Consider the following 19,727-nt stretch of genomic DNA (forward strand, 5'->3'; position numbering starts at 1 on the left):
AACCGTCAGCTCGTTCAAACACACGTTAAAGTCCGTTTGGCTCGACACCACCGAACAGAGGCAGCAATATAACACAGCTCACATTAACAGTGCAGTGGATCCTGCTGGTGCCGTCATATTCAGGACTGCAAACCGAGCAGCATCACTGACTTTCAGCTTGTTGGGTTTGTGGATATATGACTGACTTTAATTATCCACAAAATCATCACATCTCTGTGAGATTATGGTCGACTATTGAACGGCGTATATTTAAAGGCTTTAAAACCAAGTTAGCACAAACGTCACTAATGTCATGTAACTCTGCCGTCATGTGGCCAACAGTAATGTTTTAATGTTCTTCATTATCCTCGGTCACTGCAGGAGGTTCATAATGAAAATGCTCTGGGTGTATTTTTCCAGCAGTGTGCACGCTCAGATTTTCATGTTGTTTTTATTTTATTTCTCTTAGAGCCATACACACTGTATATAAACATCTGCCAAATTCCAGCTGTTAACAAGAGTGACCTGACGGTATGTTAATGAACACACAGACAGTTCAGGATCTGATGGTAAATAATTCTTCCACACACTGCACAGATCAGCTGTTCCACACAGGCTTGTTTGTAATAATGCAGCTCTCCTCTGGATAAATCCTGAGCTCCACCTGAGTCTAAGTCCTCAGGACCTTAACAGAGTTCACTTTTATAGAAACCTTCTTCAGCCTCCTCTTAACTTAACTCTTAACTCTTCTTAACGGCCACGCTACTAGGAGAGAAATGCATGTGAAACCTACACTTACACTCTATTTTTATTTTTAGGACATCACTCTGTCCCTCACACGCCTTCATCAGTGCTCGTCTTTAAGCTGCTAATTTGCGCTGCTCCTGGCAGGAATTTATTAAAATGATCTGACTGCATATTTGCACAGACATTAGCACACTGCTGTTGGATCCCCTAAATGACTTTTCACTCGCATGGAAGCATTCTTACAAATTTCAGTAATAAAATTGAGTTCAGTAACAATTCACCAAGCATACTGTGAACATTTTATATCCTCAGTTGGAAATTAAATATAAACTTAAATAAGGAAGAATTGTTTCTGTGCTCCATCTACACTCCTACTGTCGTATGAGAATCTGATAGATTCAGTGGTTGAATATAACATTTACAGACTACAATTCAGGAATTAACCAGGAGAGGTTGTTCTCCTCATCTAACACAAACCAGTTTTTATTCAGCTGTAAATTTTCTCAGTCTTAGTTTCCTTTGAGGTGTTAAATAGTAAATGTTCTGTATAGCCCTTTAGTTAGTCCCTAAGAACCTCAAAGTATTTCACACTACATTCAGTCATCCACACACAGGTGTGATGTGTGATGGCAGCTACACTGTAGCCACAGCCACCCTGGGGCGCACTGACAGAGGCGAGGCTGCTGGACACTGGCGCCACCGGGCCCTCTGACCACCACCAGTAGGCAACGGGTGAAGAGTCTTGCACAACGACTGAGAGTGTCAAAGCCGGGGCTCGAACCGGCAACCTTCTGATTACAAGGCGAACTGCCAACTCTTGAGCCACGATCGCGTTGCAGGTTAAACATCGACTCAGGTGTTCAGGTGTCTTCAGTGATGTCACGCTGATGTCAGCAGTGAGACTCCCGCCCACTCTGCTGAGACGACTTTGTTACAGGTGAGTTTTCACTTTGAAGAGGTGTCGCATGAAACATGTGGAATAACAAAAGACGACTGTTTTTAGCTAAAAGACCTGAAGAGTCAGCATGAATTCTGCTCCCAGCACAGTGATGTCACAGACACACAGCTCAGGTAAGATCTGCAGGATGACCTGATCAATAATAACAACTAAAATCAATTCATGCACAGATTGCAGGATCTCTGCGGTTCTGTTTGTGACATTTGATCTCAAAGACAAAAATCCAGTGAAATTATTTTTTGAATTTCGTGTCAAAAAGCTCGTCTGTTTTAAATTTGTTCAGATTTTAATAAAGTTACGCTTTTAATCCAGCCGGGCAGATGCAGTTTTGTTCAAGAGCGGAGAGTCTAAAGTCCAGGGACGATGAACTTAATTGCAGCCATAATGTTAGGAGCAATAAAAAAGTAAATAATAAAAGTATAATATTTAACTGTAAGAATATTAACTGTGTAAATGTAGATCTGTGTGTATTAGTGCAGCTTCTATTCATGTTAATAACCAGGAGCCGTCAAAATAACATTTGGTTTTCAGAAAGTTTCAGACAGTCATGTCCCATCTGGCTTTAAGTTTGCTTTCATGGCCATCACAGTTATGGATGCTTTCCTTCTTTTCATCAGTTTGTGGACATCAGAGTAATAAATACGATACGTGGAATACAGCTGAGTAACAGTAATGTAATACTCACTCTGACCTGTATGACCTCCTGTTAGTCTGTAGGAAAAAAACAAAAAACCCCAACTTGAATGAGGTCGTGTGCTTATTCCATCATAACCTGATGTATTTTTCTTTTTATGTATTTAAGTTTTTTTTATTTTTGTGACCGTAGCTGTTATTTTCTCTTCTGCACCAACATCTGAAACTTTTGTATTAATCTTTAAAAAGGTTCATAAGTCTTAGTCTCAGATTATCTAGGAACATAAAACTGATAGCAGAGAATATTCAGAAAGGGCCCTTTTTTAAATCATTAACTCACATTCATATTTATAAAGCCGACCTTTGACCTGCAGTTAGATATAAAGTAAATGTGATGTGTATCATGTCCTGTGAGTCGATGAGTAACAGCATGCACAAAGAAGAAAATGATAACGTTTGAAAAAGTGAACATTGACCACAGAGTAGATAACATCCACTGTGTACAGATAAACACAGACTTCTTGTTACCTTGTTTAATTTCTCACCCCAACCGGTCGCAGCAGATGGCCCCGCCCCTCCCTGAGCCTGGTTCTGCTGGAGGTTTCTTCCTGTTAAAAGGGAGTTTTTCCTTCCCACTGTCGCCAAAGTGCTTGCTCATAGGGGGTCATATGATTGTTGGGTTTTTCTCTGTATCTATGAAGCGCCTTGAGGCGACTTTTGTTGTGATTTGGCGCTATATAAATAAAATTGAATTGAATTGAATTAATTTGAACAGAGGCAAACTCATCAAGTAAAGCCTCTAAGCTAGGTGGGAGCAAATATTAGAGTAACCTGACCTCTCAGAGTTCTCGTATATGCAAATCTGGAGGTTTTATTTATGACCTCAGCAGTGATGGTCAGGGCTACTCGACATTGCTGTTGGATGTGCATGCAGAAGCAGCTGAGCATGTATTTGATGACACAGCGACCAGGTGTTTTATCAGGACAGGTGAACACAAATGTGTCTGTACACACTGCAAAACAACTCAGAGCTCAGAAGCTTAAAAAGGGGCCAATATGTGACTGTGGAGACAGCAGAGCAATTTTCACAAACTTTATTTACAAGTTTAAGCAAAGGAACAAACTTGGTGAGGGATTCAGGGCTTGATGTTTGAACACGACTCGTAGTGTGGAGATCTAAAGCTGTAACTGTGGACAGAGGAGTGGGTGATTATTGTGGGTATGAAACTTCTCCAGGCGTGAATGTATTTGAAAGAGGAATATGACTCATGTTGCAGGCAGAGTTGGTGACACTTTGAGGAGCAGCTGAAGGTCCGGGTGAGCTGAAGAGAACGATGCTGGGCTGACCCGAGTTAAAAGGGATCCAGTGCAAAACAGTGGAAAGATGGCAGCCAGGTGCCATACTGAAATCCTTCCCAGGAGTCAGAGCGTGAAACAGGTGGTGTGACCAGAGAGCTGTAGCACAAGAAAAGCAAGGTGGGTACATCAGAATCAGAATCAGAGAATCAGAATCAGAATCAGAATCAGAATGGGGTTTATTGCCAGATGTTGAGGTTTACAACATTAGGAAATTGCTGCGGTGCTTCAGTGCAAACAATAAGAATTAAAGTGCTATGTAGAAAGAAAGATATGTGCATGAGATATACATGAGATATATACATGAGAATAAGACTTATGAGTGCTACGTAGAAAGATATATACATGAGTGCAGGTGGTGATCGGTGCCAAACATGAAATGATGCAGTGACACAGCGTAGGGTCATGTGTTAGTGGCGGGGACAGTCATGTGGTTATTGTTCATGTGTCCAACAGCAGAGGGGAAGAAACTGTTCTTATGGCGAGAGGTTCTGGTGCGAATGGACCGGAGCCTCCTGCCTGAGGGGAGCAGGTCAAACAGACTGTGTCCAGGGTGAGAAGGGTCAGCTGAGATCCGAGCTGCACGCCGCAGTGTCCTGGAGGTGTACAGGTCCTGCAGAGATGGGAGTCTGCAGCCAATCACCTTCTCAGCAGAGCGCACAACACGCTGCAGTCTCTGTTTGTCCCTGATAGTGGCTCCAGCGTACCACACAGTGATGGAGGAGGTGAGGATGGACATAGACATAGACTTAAACTAGAAGCATGTAGCATGAGAGACATTTACCAATGTGGGTAAAGTGACAAACAAGCAATGAAGACGCTGGTCTTAAATATTCTCAGTAGATTGCGCTGGATTAACTCCAGGTGAGTTGGGCAGGTGAGGAGATGACAGCTCCGCCCAGGGGCGGGCACAGGAGAATCTGGAGCTCGGTGGAAAACTACCAGCAGCTCACTCGGACTGTCACACTTAGATGGTTTAAATGTCAAAATCTGAATACAAAATAAAAGTATAATGAAAGGTTTAATCTTTCCCTGTGTGTGGGAAACTGAACACGGCACACATAGGACAGGACAAATATCAAAATAAAATAAGAAGTAATCAGTGTTGGTCAAGTTAATTGAAAAAAGTAATCAGTAACTAATTACTGATTACTTCTTTTCAAAAGTAATTAATTACTTAGTTACTTAGTTACTTTTTAAAAACACGATTTACAACCTGAAGAGGTGATAAAGTGATAGATCTGTCAGCCCAATTCTACTTTTTCTACATAATCCATCATACAAAATGTAATCAAATGGAAAAGTCTCTTTTTTTTAACTTGTTTTATTAGTTTTAAGCTTTTAACTTTATGCATCAAGCAAAAATTTAATTATCTGCAACATTCTCTGACTGGAAGAAATTAGTTTAACATTTAAACCTATTTTCTGCACATTCCAGCACATAAAGCAAAGTATTTTTTGTGTTTACACTCAGTCTTTCAAATAGATGCAAGTAAAACACAGCAGAAAATAAATAAAGTCAAAGACTCAGCGGTCCTGTTGCTCTATTTTCACCTGTAAAGCAGGACTGCGGTAGGCGGAGGTTTACCCTGGTGCAGGTGCGCCGCGGTCAGTGGAAGAATCCGTGAGTTTCTCTGTGAGTTTCTCATTACGTCGTAGCTACTCGGCGCTTGCTCGGAAGTTTAGGGGTTTTTCTCGCTGTAAAAAGAAGTTTTCTTCCCACGCACAGCGGACACTAATGTTTTTGTCACTTTTTATGGAATCAAACTCAAAGTAAGGTCAGTACTTCCACGCTTTAAACGCTGCACGCTCATACTCTCTCCCGCACTCGATATGTGATCCACTGTTGATCTGCACACAGCTGCTGTCACTAACGGCGCACTCGCTTATGTCACTGTCATGAGACATTCTTGCAAAAAAAAATCCCGGTTTTAGTAACGCAGTAACGCAGCGTTCCTACGGGAAAGTAACGGTAATCTAATTACCGTTTTTGCAATAGTAATCCCTTACTTTACTCGGTACTTGAAAAAAGTAATCGCGTTACAAGTAACGCGTTACTGCCCATCTCTGGTAGTAATACACACAAACACCCTGAGACTCCAAAACCCCACAAAGGAGGGGTGGTGGGGGTGGGGGTGGTTTTCCGGTCTTTGGCAGGGGTCTCAAACTCCAGTCCTCGAGGGCCTGTGTCCTGAAACTTTTGTGTCCCTGCTGCAACACACCTGAATAACATTAAAGACTCTCTAGACTACATGTTGAGGTGGAATAGGCTTCCATGATCCATCATAGCAGATGGTTCGCAATAATTGGAATGAGGACAGACCCAGAGTCTAGATGCTGGTGGATGCAAAGACAAAGGCAGCGCTCCGAATGACAAAGGTGAAGCGGAGACTGGGAGGAAGCGTGCTGCATAAATGAGTTTGAAAGGAAGACTGAAAGACTGAAAGACGAGAACAGATATTTAAAGCACACAGAACAGAATCTGACTGGCTTACAGAAGGTGAGCAAGAAAATTATTGGATTAGCGTTAAGATGACAGAATTAAATCTGAAAACATGGAAAAGTAGAAGTGATGTAAAGAATAGACTTGTGTAATAAGCACGAAGACTTAAAGAAACCCAGTCACCTCCTTTCCAAGCTCCCTAGTCTACCATGAACTGGATGACTGAGAACTTAGACAGACATAAAGAACAGACTAGCAGCCTGAACACCAGGAAAGCTGACAGTTGAGTGATTACAGAGTTTGATTGAATCTTTATCGAACTCCAGAGTGATTGCTGACACACCCATGTTACTCAGTCAACAACTTCTCTGGCAGACAGGTACAGATATTACTGTGATGGTTTAATTATTCACCTTGCTGGATTGAAATTTCCCCAGAGACACATCTAACCACACTCAGTCACACTTTGCAGTAATAATGGTTTTGATCTGAATGAATAAAATCTGAACCATGTGACCAGAGATGGCAGAGGGAAGCAAACTTTCAGCATGGTGTTAAATTATTTCCCCAAAGGATGAGAAGATTTAGAATATTTACTGAACCTTAATAACTTTGACATTCAAGATTTACTAGGAAGCATTAAATGCACCGAAAACTTCTACGATCAAACCAGCACTGAAACCTTAAAAGTGAACAACAGTCTGAAATGTACTCTCTGCCCAACATGTTCTCACTCCCAAAGCGTAACATACTCCTCTATGTGACAAGTCGTCTGTATGTTATGCTTTTGGCCACCCAACACTTTCCTATGTTACGTGTTCAGAAACAGGAGGAAACATGAGAACAGTTTGTACTGAATCTACACATGTACATTTATTTTACTTTCTCATCATGAATCACTTTGGAAAACACTATCTTAACACAGTTGTGGTTAAAGTTAGCGATTATGGTTATAATTAGGGTTAAGGCTGGAAAACACGTGTTACCACCGGGAGCATCAACCTATTGGATTCCATCCACACGTATCATAGGGACACGGAAGGTTACCTTTTGCGTTCTCATGGGACACCTCGGGACCTGTTCTCATTCCCAATGTGTATGTTATACATCGGGAATGAGCATGGTCTGTTCTGCAACATTTTAAATGCAGTCACGCTTCTGAAGACAGAAGATTTTGTTCACTTTGTTGTGAATATTTAGAACATTGTTCTTTTTTTTCTTTTAACTCCACAGTGAGTTCTGCAGCTGAATGACAGCATGGCAGCAGCTTTTGGTGAGTCTTACTTTGTCACACTTACATGCAGGACCTGTGAGTTACCTCCCTCTACAAGCACTTTCTGACAGTAATTTGTTTCTTGGTTTCTCCTTGTTGGTAAAATTTGTCTGACTGGAGGATAAACGATGTGACTACAGGTGAATATTTTACAGCAGGTCTCATCTGATTGTCTTTGCTGAACCAGGCTGGATGCTGTGTTGCATGTAGCATACTTTTAACAATGTGTTTAACCAATAACATTTGTCAGAATGTATTTTCTGAAAATTAAAAGTCACATTTAATAATCTTTCAAAGTAAACTTTTTTTCCTCTGCTATATACAGTTCAGTACATACAGAGACGAGACGACAGTTTCCCAGAACTAATGTGATCTGTTCATGCAGTCAGCCGTTGACATTAAAAGTGCTTTGTTCCATCTGATGTAGTCATTGCAGGATAACACGTCTCAGCGCATAAACTACTACAAATAATAATAATAAAAGAAGAGTTATTTCTTTATCTTTGCAGGACCACAAGACACTTTTCCCAGACGTCGCAGGAAGAGCTTCGAATTTCTGCCACCCTACCAGTGAGTGAAAAGTGAAGAAAACTATTTTATGTAAACTTTTGGGGGTCATTTCTGGGAGAGGTTACAGCATATCAAATGTCTCCTTAACTTCATGTTAACAGATCAAACATTCAGGATGCCAGTGCTTGTTTATGTAGCTCTATGCCACAGACATGAAGTTGGTGAAATTTTCAAAAGAGATTGTAGGAAAGAAAACTGTGCTGAACAAGGAGAAAAAAAATAGGTCTTCAGATTATGACACTGTGGATTTAAAACTGAGCTTTTAACAGAGGTTACATTTATTCATTGTCACAGCGGTGGATCGGACTCGGGCGCAGACTGAGAACACGGTGGGGGGGGAGCACCAGGGTTCCGGGGGTCAACAGGTTGGGGAAAGCACACGCCTTCGTACTGGCTCTGCTCCTCGTCCACACAATCAGCTCCACTCTCACTCACGGGGTCCAGGGGTCACAATGCGGGCAGGTCCAGAGAAACCTATTTACAGAGACGAGGATTAATCACCAGCTAGCCATGCACGAGCCAGGGGGGCGGCGGGGGCCTGGAAGGAGGGCATAATGGGCTGGAGAGCACTGGCTTGACCTGAGAGACATGGAATACATCATGAATATATTGCGTGGCAGTTTCAGTCGGACAGATGCAGGCTTGATTATAGCATTGATTTCAAATGGGCCAATGAAGTTGGGGGAGAGTTTCTTAGATTCAGCACGTATCGAGTGGAGACCCATACCTTCTGCCCCACCATATACTCAGGGGCGGCTGTCTGGTGGCAATCCGCGAGTGCTTTATTACGTTCCTCGGTAACGCTGCCCGAGTGGCCCGCCAGGCCCTGCGACACCTGCGAAGATGATGTTGGACAGAAGGAACAGTATGCTCACCGTCAACTTTGGGAAACAGAGGTGGTTGGTATCCTAAAGACGCTTTGAAGGGTGACACACCAGATGCAGAGGATGTGTGACTGTTGTGAGCATGCTCTATCCATGGCAGGTGTTCGCTCCAGATGGCCTGATTATGAGAGGTGACACAGCAGAGGGCGGCTTCTAACTCTTCGTTGATGCGCTCCGTTTGGCCACCAGAACAAAGAGTCGATCGGGGGGGCCTGCTCCGGGATCAGGATTGGTCTCTTGCGCCTCCCGGATGAGCTCTTCAATCTCCCACGTAACGGCTCTGATAATACAGGAAGCCGGCAGAACAGATCCAGGGTTGGATTCCTATCCGACTAAGGCGAATTGCCGGGACAGAGCGTCTGGTTTAACGTTTTGGGAGCCTGGCCTGTAAGTGATAGTGAAATTAAACTGGGTGAAAAACAAAGCCCACCTGGCCTGCCGTGAGTTGAGTCGCTTCGCTGAGCGGATGTACTCTAGGTTTTTATGATCAGTCCATACAATAAACTGCTGTGCGGCCCCTCCAGCTAGTCTCTCCACTCCTCCAGAGCAAGTTTTATGGCCAGCAGTTTGCGATCTCCAATGTCATAATTCTTCTCAGCTGGGGAGAGACGACAAGAGAAAAAGGTACAGGGGTGGAGCTTACCCTCGAACCATTGAGAAAGCACGGCCCCGACTCTGATGCATCCACCACGAACTGCTGGGTTAGGTCCGGCTGGCAGTTACGTTAGCTCTTTATACAGTAAAGTTACTGTGGGATACAAATAACATCAGGCTGATCCTGCCACTAATTGTTCCCCCGGTCCAAACCACAGACAAACAGTATCCCACAGTTGTTTATGAACCCATTTTGCACAGAGAAATTTTGTGAAAAAAAAATTCTTGTTAGCAATGTTGAATATTATTGCACAGGGGAAAAAAAACTACATGTAAAAGAATTACACCATGACGCCTCTGCCTTTCTAAATGGAGGGACAGTAACTGCGTGTGTGTATGTAAGCGTGTAAAACCTGCAGATAGTCAAAAACGCCGTTTACGTGTGGGCGAGAGGTCCAAACGCATAGAAAAAGCTGCGTTTTCAAAAATACCCATGTAGGTGTTGGCGATGCGTAAAAGAGTTAGTAGTTATTGCTACCTGTAATTTATTGCAGTTTAATTGTTTACTAAATGTTTAAGGTGTGAAATAAACTGCAATGGAGTTTGAAAACAAAACATGCGCGCGTGTGTGTGTGTGAAGGTCCTCAGGTCATCGTTGTCAAAGGAGCTTGGAAAGAAAAGCGTCTGTACTTGTTTAAGTTGCTTGAAGACGTTTCACCTCTCATCCGAGAAGCTTCTTCAGTTCTAAGGTCAAATGGTGGAGAGTCCCAGATTTAAACCCAGTGGGAGTTTCCCTCCAAAGAGAGACAAAAGGACCCCCTGATGATCCTCTACCTAATCACATGAGCCAAGGTGTGAAAATGGGTGTGGGTCACAATCAGCCAGGGTTTCGGGTGAGCTCATTGTGAAACCTGGCCCCACCCTATCGTGTGATTTCCTGAGGTCAGATGGATGTGAGTGGGCATTAAGGCGTCTGGAAAGGGATCTCAAAACTGGATTACAGGTGGCAGACATTCCTCGCTACACTGTACAGCATACAACACATAGTTAAGTTTGTGTTTTGTCTTTCGGGTGAACCAGTTTGTGTCTGAGTGTGTTGCTGGGTCTGAAGTGCACTGGGATGTCGTGCTTGGAGAAAACTCCCCATGACTTTCTCTGATACACCGGCTACATAGGGGATGACAATGTTGTTGGGCGCTTATAAAGTCAGCAAAGAGGCACAGAAAAGAAGATCCGACACCAGTGAGGGAGGATAAGAAAGACAGATGCAACGACATTGCACTAAGGTACGCGCTCTGTGTTTAACTCTTTTTTTCGCTAGATTCTGCAGCTGCAGGTTTCATCACTCTCCAAACAAAATTGACTGAACCTCCAGCAAATGAAGATCCAAACCACACTTCACATTTCGCTTCATATAAACATCGTCATGAATTCCCTCGTATCTTTTCTGTTTTGCTTCCACCCCGCTAAAATCACGCTTCATGCACAGCTCTCTCTCTCTCTCTCTCTCTCAGTGTATTTCAAGAACAGTTTCCCATCTACAAATCTCTGTTTTCTGCAATTTTCGCTTACTTATTATCCACCGGCCTACCGTTATGTACTAACTTCCCATGAGGAAGTCTCATTTCTGCTGTTCAATACTGAAGAAATTTAAGCATTTTACAATCATGCGAAATTGCAAAATGCTTATGTATTTTCAGCCCCCCCCAAAGGAAAAAAACAATTACATGTTCAAAGCAACGCAACGGTGGCCCTATACCAAACAGAACTCCACTCTGTAGAGTGAGCAGTGATAATGAAGCAGTCCATTTTATTTTGTAGATTCAAGCTGCTCTTCATAATTTTCGCCACCAGATGTCACCAGAGAGGACTGTGTTGAAAAGCTTTGAGTAATGAACCGTTTTTCAATACAAGCTTCAGTGCTTCAGAAAGCTTCATTTGGCCATCACTACTATTTACAGAGACGAGGATTAATCCAAGGCAAGCACGGGAACAACAGAATCACAATGAAGCCAGGCAATACTAACGAGAGTTACTCAATATTCCAGCGACGAGTAGCTCAGAGCCCCCGCCTTAAGAAGAGTCAGAGATCAAACTGCAAATCACCGGTGATCAGATGCTCCGCCCAGGCAGACAGACGAGAGAGAGCAAGGCGAGCCCTCGGGGGTGGCTGTAGCTCAGGTGGCAGAGCAGGTCAGCTACTAACCAGAAGGTTGGTGGTTCGATCCCAGGCTGCTCCTGTCTGCATGCCAAATATCCTTGGGCAAGATACTAAGCCCATGTTGCTCTCCGATGCATTCATCGAAGTGTGAATGTGTATGAATGGTAGATACTTAGCACTTAAAAGTTAAGAAAAAAGTGCTGGTGTGATTGGGTGAATGAATAATGAATCCAGTAGTTGTATAAAGCTCTTTGAGTGCTCAGAAAGAGTAGAAAAGCGCTATATAAGAACCAGTCCATTTACCAAAACAACAAACACTTGTGGCCACATTGGGCTGGCCGGGGAGACACAGGGACCATGACATTTTTCAGTTCTCAAAGTTTATGTTGTATTCTCACATGTGAATATATATTTATGGCTCAGTAATGATCCATAAATACTAGAAAAAATAACACATATTTAAACAAACTGACAATTTTTGTGCATTTTTCAGTAATTACAACTCAGTGGTTACAAGTGGAAAATGATTAAAATTAGATTAATTGAAACCTATGATATAATGTTGTTGCTGCTTGTATTAACTTTGAAAGATTCTTTGTTCAGTGTTTGTGTTTGCTGTCGTTTCAGTGTCTGAGCTCAGAGCTGTCCTGCTGGGGAACAGCTGGTCTGAGAGGAGCTCAGTGGGAAACTTTATACTGAGAGAGAACAAGTTCAACCCTGAGGAAGAACTGGACCGATGTGTGAGAGTCAGTGGACACATTCAAGGGAAAGAAATAGTTCTCATAAATACACCAGATCTGCTTCATCTAAAAATCTCTGAGGAGAAATTAAAGGAACATGTGAACAACTGTGTGAGGCTCTCTGATCCTGGACCTCATGTGTTCCTGCTGGTTCTACAGCCTGAAGACTTCACTGAGCATCAAAAAATGAGACTCTGCAGAGTCCTGAACTTCTTCAGTGATCATTCCTTTGATCATTCACTGGTTCTGATATCACCACCCAGAGAGAGGCATCCAGGTTCACGGCATACTGTTATGTATTATGCACTTTTACAGGAAATGATCAGACGATGTAATAACAAGTCACTGCAGCTTGAAAACCTCAACATTCGGGAGTTACTAGAAAACATGGAACGCATTGTAGAAATGAACCATGGAACACATGTGACCTGTCAGCACACCAGCGCTGAACAAAGAAAAGAAGCTCCTGTTACTTTGAATTATCCTCAGCCTGTTGGTAAGTAAAAAAACCCCAAAACTCTATCTGTAGATATTTTAACATAAAGACACTTTCTAAAGTGCTCAGAAGGAACGATCCACCAAGAACATGAAGCAGCATTTACTGAAGATGGAAAAAGTGAAGAAAGACCAAAAGGCTTTTAGGATCAGTCAGACTGTCTGAGAGTAATTTCCTGTTTGTATCTTTGCTCCTTTACAGGACGTAGACTCTGCATGTTGCTGTTTGGAGGAAACTCAGCAAAGAAGACAGAACTCTGTAACTTTATTGTGAAGAAAAATTACGATTTTTCAGGATTTTCTCCAGACAGACAAGTTTTCCATGGAGAGTGGAGAGGAAAACCTTTAACAGTAGTGAAAACTCCCGACTTCTTAAGTCTGTCTCTGAAAGCAGCGAGAGAAGAGATGAAGAGCTGTGTGAGTCTCTGTCCTCCTGGACCAAATGTTCTGCTGCTGATGGTGAAACCTTCTGATTTCACTGTGCAGAGCAGAAAAACTCTCAGTTTGACCCTGAGTGTGTTTAATGGAGATGCCTTTAAACACTCAATGGTCATCATCACAGATGAGGAGGAGATGGGAGGTTCAGTTAATTCTCTACTTAGAGATTGTGAAGGTAGACACTACAACATGTTTGAAAATGATCATCGACAGTTAATGGAGAAGATTGAGAACATCGTGCATGAGAACAAAGGAAAATTTCTCACAGTCACCGAAGAGACCATCAGACCAAAGTCTGAAGACATAAAAGAACCACCTGAAAAGATCAGAAGAATAGAATCAGAACTCATCAAACCATCTTTAAACCTGGTTCTGTGTGGGAGGAGAGCAGCAGAGAAGACGTCAGCAGCCAAGGCCATTTTAGGTCAGACTGAGCTTCATTCAGCCTCCAACTCATCAGAGTGTGTTAAACATCAGGGAGAGGTGTGTGGACGTTGGGTTTCCCTGGTGGAGCTGCCTGCCTTGTATGGAAAACCTCAGGAGGCAGTGATGGAGGAATCACTCAGGTGTATCTCCCTCTGTGATCCTGAGGGTGTCCATGCCTTCATCCTGGTCCTACCTGTGGTTCCCCTCACTGATGAAGACAAGAGAGAGTTAGAGACCATCCAGGACACATTCAGCTCTCGAGTCAATGACTTCACCATGATTCTGTTCACTGTGGACTCAGATCCTACAGATCCAGCTGTTCTTAACTTTGTAGGACAAGACAAAGACATTCAGAACCTCTGTCACACTTATCGAGGACGATATTTTGTTCTCAACATTAAGAACAAACAGCAGATCCCAGAACTGTTGAATCATGTGGAAAAGATGAGACCAGACAAAAACAAACAATTCTGTTACACAACATCAACATTTCTATTTGGAAAAATGGATCAAATTTCACAACAGCAGACAAAAATCATTTCTCTACAGGAGGAGCTTAATGAGATGAGGTCAAAGGTCACAGACACTGGTAAGTAAACTGTAACTGATATTCACTGTTCTCTCAATGTGATACTCTGCTATGAATTTCATTATCAAGAAAATGGCTCATAAGTCTAATTTAGTCCCATACATACTTCTTTTACAGGTGATGATGAGAACATGAACACAGAGACTCTCAGGATTGTCCTGATAGGAAAGACTGGCTGTGGAAAGAGCTCATCAGGAAACACAATTCTAGGAAGGGAAGAGTTTAAAGCTGAATCAGCCCAAACGTCAGTAACTACATACTGTCAGAAAGCAAAGGGTGAGGTGGACGGTCGTCCTGTTGTTGTGGTCGACACTCCTGGTCTCTTTGACACAACTCTGTCAAATGAAGACGTTTATGAGGAGTTGATGAAATGTGTCAGTCTTCTGGCTCCAGGACCACATGTCTTCCTGCTGGTGATACAGATCGGCAGGTTTACAGCAGAGGAGAAGGAGACACTGAAACTGATCAAGAAATTCTTTGGGAAGAATTCAGAAAACTTCACCAACATTCTTTTAACCAAAGGAGACGATCTGAAAGCTAAAGAGACCATTGATGAGTACATTGATAAAAAATGTGATAATTCCTTCAAGAAGCTGATCTCTGACTGTGGAGGAAGATACCATGTGTTCAACAACCGCGAGGAACAAAACCGCACACAAGTCAGCGAGCTGATAACGAAGATTGACACCATGGTGAAGAAAAATGGTGGCGACTACTACACCAATGAGATGCTGCAAGAGGCTGAAACTGCGATACAGAAAGAAATGCAGAGGATCCTGAAGGAGAAGGAAGAAGAGATGCAGAGAGAAAGAGAAGAACTTGAAAGGAAACATCAGGAAGAAAAGAAGAGCCTGCAAAGAAGACTGGAAAAACAGAGGGATGAAACTGAAAAAGAGAGAAAACAGAGAGAGCAGCAGCTTCAAGAAATGGAGAAAAAACATCAAAAGATCTGAGAGAGAACAGAAGAAGAGAGAACAAGAAGTTAGAGACGAGGAAGAAAAGAAAAGAAAAATGCAGGAAGAACGTCAACAACAGGAGTGGAAGAAAGAACGAGAAGCTCTGGAGAAAAAAATCAAGTCAGAATCAAAGGAAAAGGAAATCACTGACAGAAAACTGGAGAAGGTTAAAAGAGAGATGGAAGAAAAACGAGAGATTTGGGAGAAGGAAAGAAAAGTGCAGTTGGAAAAACAGCATCAAGAAGATGAACTGAGACGTCAGAAGGAGAGAGAGAAACTGAAGAAGCTTCAAGAAGAGTACAAACAGGAAAGAGAAAAATATGAAAACAAAAGAAAAGAAGAAGATCGACTCAAAAGAGAACAAGAAGAGAAGGAGCGAAAAGAATTAGAGGAAAACTACAAGAAAGAAATGGGGAACATGAAAACGATTTATGAAGAGAAGGCCAGAAAACAAGCTGAAGAGTTCAATGAGTTCAGAGAAAAATATAATAAAGAACTCAAAACTCTGATGTTAAAACACGATGAGGAGCTGGAAGCTCTGAAGCAACAGCATGAAACAGAAATGCAACAGAAACAGGACGAACACAGCAAAGAGTACAAGACATTAGAAGACCAAGAAAAGGAAAAAGAAGAGGAAATCAAAACTCTGACATTAAAACATGATGAGGAGCTGAAAGCTCTGAAGCAACAGCATAAAACAGAAATGCAACAGAAACAGGACGAACACAGCAAAGAGTACAAGACATTAGAAGACCAAGAAAAGAAAAAAGAAGAGGAAATCAAAACTCTGACGTTAAAACATGATGAGGAGCTGGAAGGTCTGAAGCATAAGCATGAAACAGAAATGCAACAGAAACAGGACGAACACAGCAAAGAGTACAAGACATTAGAAGACCAAGAAAAGAAAAAAGAAGAGGAAATCACAACCCTGAAAAAAGAACAACAAAAAGAAATGGATGATTATCTTGACCTCAACATGCTAAAAGTCAAGAAGTGTACCATCAGCTGATGTTCTTCTTTGCTGTAACAATAAATATTGATATTACTAACTGATCGTTCTGTAACCCCAGCAGTATCTACAGGCCTCCGTCACAGTGCATCATGTAGCTGTGTTCACATTCTTGGTTTCTTTTTTATTTTACATGTTCTCCAGTTTGTTTGATTGTATGTTAGAAGGTTCTTAGCTTTATAAAGTAACAGCAAATAATATGATTCCACAATTATCAGCAGCTGAACGTAAAAAAAAATTAATCTGCATATTTTTTTCTGTATTTTGACCTTTTTTATTCACTCTCTCATTTCAAAGGTAGACTCTTTCATGACTAGGAAGTATTTTTTGTGGAGTTTGATTTCATTTTAATTCAGAGTTGCTGTTATGATATAATGACAGAAGCTGTAAACATTTCCATTAACAGTCACAATATCATGTCAAATTCTCATTTTCCATTTGTTGAAGAATTTCTGACATTTTGAATTTATTTGTGATATTTTATGTGTACTTGCAGTAAATTCTTTCCTTTGTGATTAATTCATTGCTGAAACTGTTAAATGTGCTAATCATTATAATAAAATCTAATGGTCAACAATATCAAACGTTTCTCTGAATGCTACATTAAAGCGCATTTTGCATAAATAAAATCTAAAAGGGGAAAAATAAATATTGGAATTGTTGCATTCTCTCTCTCTACTACAAGTTTTGAATTTTTCCATGTTTTTCATAAAGGTTTTTGCTTTTAAAGAATAGAAATATGGAAACCTCAGGAGGCAGTGATGGAGGAATCACTCAGGTGTATCTCCCTCTGTGATCCTGAGGGTGTCCATGCCTTCATCCTGGTCCTACCTGTGGCTCCCCTCACTGATGAAGACAAGAGAGAGTTAGAGACCATCCAGGACACATTCAGCTCTCGAGTCAATGACTTCACCATGATTCTGTTCACTGTGGACTCAGATCCTACAGATCCAGCTGTTGGTAAATTTATAAAGGGAAACAAGAACATCCAAGAGCTCTGTGAGAGCTGGGTCTCGGTTTCTTGTGAGCCTTCGCCACCTGAACCTTAGTAGACACAACCTTTGTGAAGAAACTTTTATAATTTCTACTTCATTCAGCAGCTATTGGATCTGTTGTTTGTCCTTGATTGTAGCGACTTCCACAGTCGCTAGAGGCTGGGGATGGAGCCTGCCTCTTTACCTGACGCGCTGTCAACTTTACGCAACAATGCAAGGACATTATTGGCAATCAGTACCATCGTAATAGTGGGGTATTTTTCTCGTTCTTTGCATAGTAATTAAACTGTACATTAGACCATTCACTGTTGTTAATCAGAAAGAATGATCCTATAATGGAAAATTATTGTTTTTTCTTCACACAAGTCAGCGAGCTGATAACAAAGATTGACACGTACAAGTACAATGGAGGCAACTGCTACACCAATGAGATGCTGCAAAAGGCTGAAACTGCAATAAAGAAGGAAGTGCAGAGGATCCTAAAAGAGATGGACGATAAGATGAAGAGAGAAAGAGAAGAACTTGAAAGGAAACATGAGGAAAACATGAAAGAAATGCAAAGAAGACTTGAAGAACAGAGAGCTGAAACTGAAGAGGAGAGAAAAAGGAGAGAAAAAGAACTCAAAGAAAAGGAAGAAAAATTAAATAAAGTGCTAGAAGACCAAAGAAAAGAAATGCAAAAAAGAGAAATCATTATCAGAGAGAGGAGACAACTGGAGGACAGTCAACAACAGGAATGGGAACAAAAACTTGAAGCTCTGGAGGAAAAAATCAAATCTGAATCAGAGTCCAAAGAAATCACTGAGAGAAAGTTGAAACTGTGGTGGACCACTGGAGGGCTCCACTCACACCCAGTTCTCAGGAAGTGTTATTGCTGTGTTTTGGAGGGGAAAGTATTCAGTTGTGTGGTGATGCGCAATAAACTAGGAGTGTTAATCGAGAGCTCTCGTGTTGTCTGTGTTTACCTCCACAAAACAAACTTGAAAAGAGATGAGAAAGAAACAGCATGCTTGGGAAATGGAGAGACAAGAGTGGTGGAACAAACAGTACAAAGAAGACAGGCAGAGAAGAGTGAAGGAACAAGCAATGCTCCTACAGGTCCAAGAAGAATATGAGGAGGAGAAAGAAAGATACATAAAGAAAACAAGAGAAGAAGAAAAAATCAGAAGAGAGCAGGAACAAAGAGAAAGAGAAGAGCTAGAAGAAAAGTATAAGAAACAAATACAAAGGCCTTTGAAGCTCTGATAGAAAAGTACGATGAGCAAATCAGGGAAATGAGGCAAGAATGGAGTATATTGCTATTGAGGTTTGGGACAGGAATGAACCAAATGTTATTGTGAATTTCTACAATCCTTGCGCCAGATTGGAGCTGCCCCGTCTTCGTTCAATTGAAGGAAGTGACTGTCGTGAGTTATTTGGTGTGGGGATTTTAATGCCCATAGCAGAGTGTGGGGAGGCACACACACACAGATAAAAATGGTAAGGTAATTGAGGAATTGATGGATACATGCAATTTGGTGTGCCTGAATGACGGTAGGGGGACCAGATGTAATGTTGTTAATGGAACAGAGTCAGTTTTGGATTTAACTCTAGTCTCAACTGTCCTTGCAGGAATAAGTCAGTGGACCATCAGAACAGACACTACCATAGGCAGTGACCATTATCCTGTTTTCTGTGATGTTGGAGGGAAGATACAGGTATCTCTAAGAGAGGTGCATAAGAAGTGGAGTTTTCATAGGGCTGACTGGACAAAATTCCAAAAATTATGTGAGGAAACGATTGACAAGGTTGATGAGTATGGTAGTGTTGATCAAATGAATAATCAGTTTATTGAAGTACTTATGGTAGCCGCCAAGGCCTCAATCCCGACCAGTAAAGGCAAGGAAAGTAGGACTTTGGTGCCATGGTGGACAGAGGAATGTCGAATTGCTGTAAAGGAAAGAAACAAGGTGTTTAAATTTCTCCAAAGAACCCTTAATATACAAGCTCTGATTGCATACAGAAAAGCAGTGGCAGTGGTCAGGAGAACAGTTAGACAAGCAAAGCGGAGCAGTTGAGGTTGTTGTTCTAAAATAGGAAGAACCACTCCAGTGGGGAAGGTCTGGGGCATGGCCAGAAGAATGGGAGGTGACCGGCGGGAATGGGATTACCCAGTTCTATCTTCAGGCCAACAGAACTTTGTAACAGCTCAGGAAAAAGTGGAGGTTATGGTGAAAACTTTTGCTAAGGTTCATAGCTCTGATAACATATCAGTGTTGGGAAAAGACAGAATGTGCCAAACTAAAACACGGTATTCGGAGGCTCTAGTAAGAAAGGCGCACATAGGCAGTAGTTTGGATGTGGTGTTTTCTCGGGAGGCAATGGTGAGAGCACTTCAAAAAACAAAGCCCACAGCCCCGGGAAAGGATCAAATTTGTTATTTAATGTTGAAGAACCTTGGTACGAAAGCGTTTAATAAACTGCTGTGTTTGGTTAACACAG

General features: G+C 41.8%; 1 protein-coding gene across 1 annotated transcript in view; it reads left to right on the forward strand.

The window, feature by feature from the left end:
• LOC120716126 (FK506-binding protein 5-like) overlaps positions 1-16,891 on the forward strand; it is a 55,551-nt gene extending 38,660 nt beyond the window's left edge. The window contains 4 exon segments of the mRNA XM_040003506.1: positions 12,226-12,834; positions 13,036-14,286; positions 14,404-15,233; positions 15,235-16,891. Coding sequence (XP_039859440.1) covers positions 12,226-12,834; positions 13,036-14,286; positions 14,404-15,233; positions 15,235-16,251 — 3,707 coding nt within the window. The 3' untranslated portion in view covers positions 16,252-16,891.
• Positions 16,892-19,727: the final 2,836 nt, after the last annotated feature.

This window comes from Simochromis diagramma, unplaced genomic scaffold, assembly GCF_900408965.1.
Source record: "Simochromis diagramma unplaced genomic scaffold, fSimDia1.1 OVJJ01000583.1, whole genome shotgun sequence".
In the NCBI taxonomy this organism is placed as follows: domain Eukaryota; kingdom Metazoa; phylum Chordata; class Actinopteri; order Cichliformes; family Cichlidae; genus Simochromis; species Simochromis diagramma.